The sequence below is a fragment of the Triticum urartu genome, chromosome 5A (genome assembly GCF_056163025.1).
Source record: "Triticum urartu cultivar PI428250 chromosome 5A, HENAU_Tu73, whole genome shotgun sequence".
Classification (NCBI taxonomy): domain Eukaryota; kingdom Viridiplantae; phylum Streptophyta; class Magnoliopsida; order Poales; family Poaceae; genus Triticum; species Triticum urartu.
Genome location: NC_141877.1, coordinates 418601032 through 418607448, shown reverse-complemented (window position 1 = coordinate 418607448; position 6417 = coordinate 418601032). Strand labels below are relative to the sequence as shown.

At 49.5% G+C, this 6417-nt stretch overlaps 1 protein-coding gene across 1 annotated transcript; it reads left to right on the top strand.

Annotated features, from left to right (window-relative positions):
- Nucleotides 1–1755: 1755 nt before the first annotated feature.
- Nucleotides 1756–2589, top strand: LOC147971682 (uncharacterized). The gene has a single exon (XM_087522828.1). It carries the CDS (start codon nucleotides 2077–2079, stop codon nucleotides 2497–2499), a length of 423 nt encoding a protein of 140 aa, XP_087378954.1. The 5' UTR covers nucleotides 1756–2076; the 3' UTR covers nucleotides 2500–2589.
- The last annotated feature ends 3828 nt before the right edge of the window (nucleotides 2590–6417 follow it).

Here is a 6417-nt window from a genome sequence, read left to right as displayed (position 1 = left end):
AGGCAGGTAAAGGGCCTGCAGGGGTTAGGGTTTGTCGCCCGCGAGGGCCGGGGCGACCCGAGACGGGGGAGCGTAAGGAGGCAGGTAAAGGGCCTGCAGGGGCTAGGGTTTGTCGCCCGCGAGGGCCGGGGCGACCCGAGACGGGGGAGGGTGAGGGGGGACTATCTATTATTTACAGGAGAACATGCCTACACTGCATGATTGCTCGCTGGATGCCAGGTTAGATCATGATTACAGATTACGCCGGTGCATCTCTGATCTGTCCCGGGGAGAAAGTAGAGTAAAATACACCGAGCATGTACATACGCCCATTTTCTCTGTGATCGAGCTCCCCTTTCCTGTGAGCCGACACGCCGAAACAGGGCGCCGGAAAACACTGAGTACTGCACCCCTGCACCGCACAGACATCTCGATCAGGACAATTCTTAAGCGCTAAACAATAACTAATGACCCGGTGGCAGAGCGGTACCTTTGCGTACGTGTCCAAACTTTTCATGCATGCACTGCATCTGAACGAGGGAAAATGTAGTCTACTCCAGATTGTTTAACGAACCACACAACCGTTAACACATCCCCGTTCTCAACCTTTAAATATGCAGCTACCCTCGTGGTCACGTAACAAAATGAAACTTACTCCATGCCACTTTGCTTGATCCGATTTAATTACTATATACGACTCGCATACGTGGCCTGGACTTGTGTACGTACTGTACGTTAGCACAGATCAATCATGCTAGAGGATGGATTCTGAGATAAGGCCAGCCAGCCAGGGCATCGATCGCTTGGAAAGCCGGTCTCGGCAACGTGCAGGCACATGACCACTGAGTACCGACGGGCCAACCCACCCCACACGGGAAGCGTACGCAAAAGCGCGCGGCGCGCTTCCGGCTTCTCCAAGGTACCGCACCGCACAAGACGAGACCTCGACATGTTGCATGCATGCAGTGACGCGCAAAGCTCACCTTGCAAACTAAATTAGGGTACGGGAAAAGCCGTGGTGCCATGTGACCTGCACTGCACAGGTCGGTGGCAGCTCCCTCTTAACTGCCGGCGGTCAAAAAATTTCTCTATTCATGCTTCGTTCGTGTCGTGGTGAATGGTTCGCCGGCGCGGTTCGTTCGGCCGGCCGGAGGCGTTTAGCGTGTTCCCGTGTTTCGTCCGGGATGGGCGCCGGGCCTGTGGCATTAAACCTCTGCTGTTTTTGTAGGGCGTGTGTGTGTGTGTCCCCCATAGGCCATAGCCATATGATTGCACGGCACAGGGATTGGATTCCGGCAGCTGGATGCATGTAATTACTACTCCCTTCGTTCCAGCTAACTTTAATACAAAATTGGGTTATCTATTTTGAAATGGAGGGAGGATATATGATGGTCTTTTGGTTAGTCTGGTATCGTATCTTCTAGGCTAGGCTACCTTGTTTGAAAGCTAGCCGTGTGGTACTACGTCGAAAAGAAAACAGATCACCTAAGCTAGTTCGGGTGCTTCCAATTCCATCATGACTTTGAGGCTGGAATAATGTTGCCTCCAGTTTAGTCATGCGCCCATACTGGAGTGGCCGGTCCTACATGTGTACAGCTGTACCTACGAATTTCTTGAAGGATTGATGCCCTCTTTATAATAAATAATAATAGTTTTTTTGCAAAGCTCTTTCTTTTTACCAGAAAGAATAATCTTAAGAGTTTTTCCCCCGCAAAGACAACTCTTAAGAATTGAAGGGGTAAAATTTAATATAGGTTGGGCCATGAAGAACTTTCTTTGAGGATCTGAAAACTTTCTAGACGCTAAACCGGCCCAAATAAAGCCTGTTGGTTCTATTCATTAGGCCTGGCCCAATATGCAGTTCTCAAAGTTCGCGACGTTCCGTGTAGTCTGGAGCATCGGGAGAAAATCCGTGTGGGCCATGCAAGCATAACTGTCACCGCCTGCGCGTGAATACAAACGTTTTCACTAATGTAAGAAATAAAAAAACGCGTGGATACAAAACTCCGGTGCAGCTTACGGATCAGCAAAACGCGCGTTGCTGATTCGAAACTAAGAAACGGAGGAGACAACCGCACATCGCTCAACCATAAATTCATGGCCACCTCCCAGTCATTCTATTTGCAGCACATCAGTCACAGCTCGCAAGAACCTGAATCAAACATGTCCCGGCCATTCCCTCCACTGTTCGTCACACTGGTCCTGCTGCTGCTAACGTCGACCTCGTCGCCGGCCACCGCCGCGGCAGAGATCGCGGAGGCGCCGTCCGCCGTTGGCTGCAGCGGGAGCGCGGAGGCGGCGTCGCGGGTGGTGGCGGAGAGCTGCACGGACGACATCGTCAGGTCCTTCTTCGGCGTGCGCGGCAGCGACCTCTGCTGCCGCGCGCTGGAGACGGCCGGCGCCGGGTGCTACCGCGCGGCGTTCTCCGGCTCCCCGTTCGCCGATATCTACCCGACCATCCTCGGTAACGTCTGCGGCCTCGCCGTGGCTCCCAGCCCCGGGGAGCGGTCGTACTACTAGCCTAATCTCCGGTTGTCACCGAAGTTGAGAAAACGAGATGTAATTATAAGATCATCTGAAATAAAATCGGCTACGTGGTACAAAGTTCAATTCGGTTCCTTTAAAAAGTTCAATCGGAGCACGTATGCAAGACGTATAAAATGGACATCTCCTCCATCGCACGAGTCGCGGTCGCTGACTCACTGCGGGCGTACTTTTCTCTACGTGAAAATGACAGGGTTATCGTCACGGAGAAAAAGAACGGGAAGACGCAGCGCCAGCGCAAAAGCGTGGCAAAGACACATCCACTTCAGATCGGCCACGGCCTGCTCTTAAAGGGAAGGGCGCAGTTTACATCGACAAAAAGAAAGGAAAAGAAAAGAAAATCCTCCTAGCTGAGGTTGAAGGTGAAATATATGATCTAGAGTAAATCCTTAGTTACTGCTATGAAACTGACCAGTGGATAATGGATCCAGGAATATAAAGAAACGGGGTGAAAAGCAGTGTCCCTGAATCCTAAGCTGTCGGTACATGGTCGAATTCAGTATTTCTCTTTTCCCGAGTTTTTTGGACAATGCTGACTTTGCCGGAACTTAACCTGATCCGAACGCGATTGATGTTACTTCCTCCAGTGGAGCAAATGGTAACTCAGTGGAGCCGAGGTTTTCTTTTTAATCTCACAAAAAAAAAACTCAGCGGGGAACATCGAGTCTCCACTTAGAACACACGTAGATTCAGAGATCTGCTCGTGACTGTCTATTTTTCAATACTATAACCGTACCCTTTTCCTCTCTTTTCTGATTCCGGCAGTGGAAATTAATAAGTCGATCTAAATCTCTCGGCTCCGATTTGCCCTTTCTTTGCAGTCATGGCCATGAGCATTAATCAATCAATTAACGCCATGAGCATTGATCGGAGTAGGTTCCATTACCAAAACATTTTCAAACGTTTTTTTTTACTTCTTTTGTTATGGTTTAGCACGCTCGACAGAAAGTACGAGACCATCGTGAATCATCCACTTACTAGTGCAAAGGTTTCCGAACAAGGATTGACATGGCCATAGAGCTAGAGCACCACGCATGGCGATAAGCAACAGCGATCGGGAGTATGAGGGCGCGTTTTGTCCGCATAAGACCTAACCAGGGCCGAGTGAGAAGTTTTCCTTTGCAGTAGAGCAAAGGAGGTTTGGACAAGGCTGGGGATGGATGATATCATTGATAAAGCTTGCAAGGTTGACCTTGCTAGAGAGACGGTGCTGGAATACCTATTACTTCTGCCAGACCAAGATTTGAGGATAATGGGTCATCCCAATGTGCGTGAAATGATTGTTGTTTCAGCATGGTATCTATGATGGGAAAGACGGAAGTTAGTGCACAAGGAGACAACTCAGAATGCACTTCAGATTTCGATGGAGATTCTAGCCCTTACGTCAAACTTCGTAAATGCATCATCCCCCAAGGCTACTATGAAAAAGGGGGTTGGTCATGTCCTCCTAGGGGTTTTGTGAAACTTAACGTTGACGCTTCTTTTGACCATGACCTACTTAGGGGCATGATGGGGACGGTTTTGAGAGATGAAAAAGGTAGGTTTATCGCGGGAGGAAACGGGAAGATTGACTATTGCGAAGATGTGTTGATGGCGGAAGCCTCGGCTCTTAAATTTGGTATAACATTGGCGCAAAGGGCGGGATGTAATCGCCTTATTATTAACTCGGACAACCTGGAGGTGATTGATACCATGAAGAACGGAGGACAGTCGGCGGGAGCGGCGGCGGCAATTTTCGACGACTGTTTTCATTATGCTTGTGGCTTCGTTGCTACTAGATTCGAACACTGTAACAGAGAAGCAAATAAAGTAGCTCATAATGTTGCGAGTTTAGTTAGATTTTCGTTGATTTCTGATTGGTTTGAGGAACCTGTAAATGAAATTGTAATGACCCTCACAAACGATGTACTTGCTATCTCTAATGAATAAAGTTTTTGTTTATCTCAAAAAAAAGGCCCGAGTGAGGAGAGTTTGAGCTTTTTGGTTGGCCTGAATACACTGCTTAGCCTGCATCGCACGAACTTTGAAGCATCCTCAAACTAGGCCCGCGAGCTACGCTCGAATCAACAGTTTCTCGCGAGCCAGGCCCGAGCCAGGCACGTGGGCGACGGGGGCTGCACGCGAGGAGCCACCCTCGAGAAGTCGCGTTGCTTCCCGAAGCGCCGCAGTTATTATCCTCACCTTCCCTCACCTCTCGCTCTCCCCTCTCCCCACTCTCACCGACGGCAGCGTGCAGCAGATCAAAGAACAACAAGTAGACCACCAGCCACCTTCACCGGCATCCGCAATAGCACTTCGGCAATGGTGGTAAGTTATCCCCCCAACCCTTCTTGCCTACTACATCGCATTCGATTCGAGTTTCGATTCGATCCGTGTTAGGGAAACGGGGAATCAGGGTAAACACCATAAAAGCGACCATAACATCGACATGACTACCGGTACATATGTGAAGTTTCAGATCCGGATTGAGTACAATAGTAATGGGGATTAGGGTTCATCTTACATAGTACGCACAGATCTTAGCATCGGGCACCCTGGAGGCGATTGGAGCGGCGGGTGGCCTTGGTCTTGGTCTTCTCTTGCACCACCGTCTCTTCTTCCTCGCTGGATTCCACCTCGATTGGTATTCTTCGGTTTCCTGGCTCCGGCGCCCTCACAATCATTGCCACCGCATCCTCTTCTTCCTCTTCCGTAGGCACAATTTTTGTGGTGAAGTACACGTCGGCACGATGGTCATGAGGACGCCGGTACTGTATGTACTTGGCCCACTTTGCTCTCTGTCCAGCGTCGCTGTTTTCAGTCCGATTCATGGCCTAGCGAAGTATGTCGACTGACATACGTCCTTTTTTTAATGAAATATGTCTGAATTGTAATGAATGTGTTTCAGTTTATTTGAAAATCAGCCAATTTGCATGAATTACCTCAGGTATGTTTAAATCCGCTTTGAGTTGTACATAGGTAATCTTGGATGGCCGCCTTTCACATTCGTGTTCATGAACTGATCACTTATCTCCGAACGAATGCATGAGTAAAAAAAGGTAATTTTCAGATGGGCGTTCCGCGTTCAAGATGCCCTTAAAGAGCAACAGAGGAATAGTAATTCATTTTCATGCAGGATTCTTGTCACTTCGCAGTCCCATGCAGAGACCAAACAAATTTCTAGAAGTCTCGGGCTTCATGGGCTTAATTAACTAACTATCTACTCCTTTCGTTTCATAATATAAGAGCATTTTTGATACTATGTAGAAAATATTCTTATATTAGAGTACCTCGCTTTCTACTTAGAATTTTCCACGCCCATGTGCCCAGCGTAGAAAATTCTCACTTTAGCCCCATCTCATCAGACCCCTGGCTCGTCCGCATCCAAAGATTGATGAAAAGCGCCATTAGATTGTCCGTAATCTGACCCGCAAAAAAAAAGATTGTCCATAATCTAATCTGAAACTGCGCTCGCAACAACACGTAGGCCCCACTACGTGGCGTGCCGGGGTTGGCTTTTACGCACTGGATCTTATCGGCTCCGTGGAAGCAGACGCCGTAGTCGGTCCCACTTGCGGTGGGCCCGCCGGATCGAACGGCTTCGGCCCCACACTCTTTTTACCGGCGCGTCTGCGGGCGGCTCGTTGCATCAGGGATCGCAAGCCGATCGTGGCTCGGCTTTGCTACGGCTCGGGTGACCACTCATCGGTGAGGAAGCTCTCGTTTTCTTGGCAATGGAAGGAAGAAACCCCAGAAAATGCTACCGCGTGTTGTTGCATGCGCTTCGCATCGTCTGTAGGCGATAGGGGTCACACACACCAAGGGCTCCGTCTCGGACTGTGGGACGAACCCTGGACGGCTGGGCTCAAGGGGCTGGTCGGCGGAATGGCCTAACCTAAAATTCAATGCACAGTA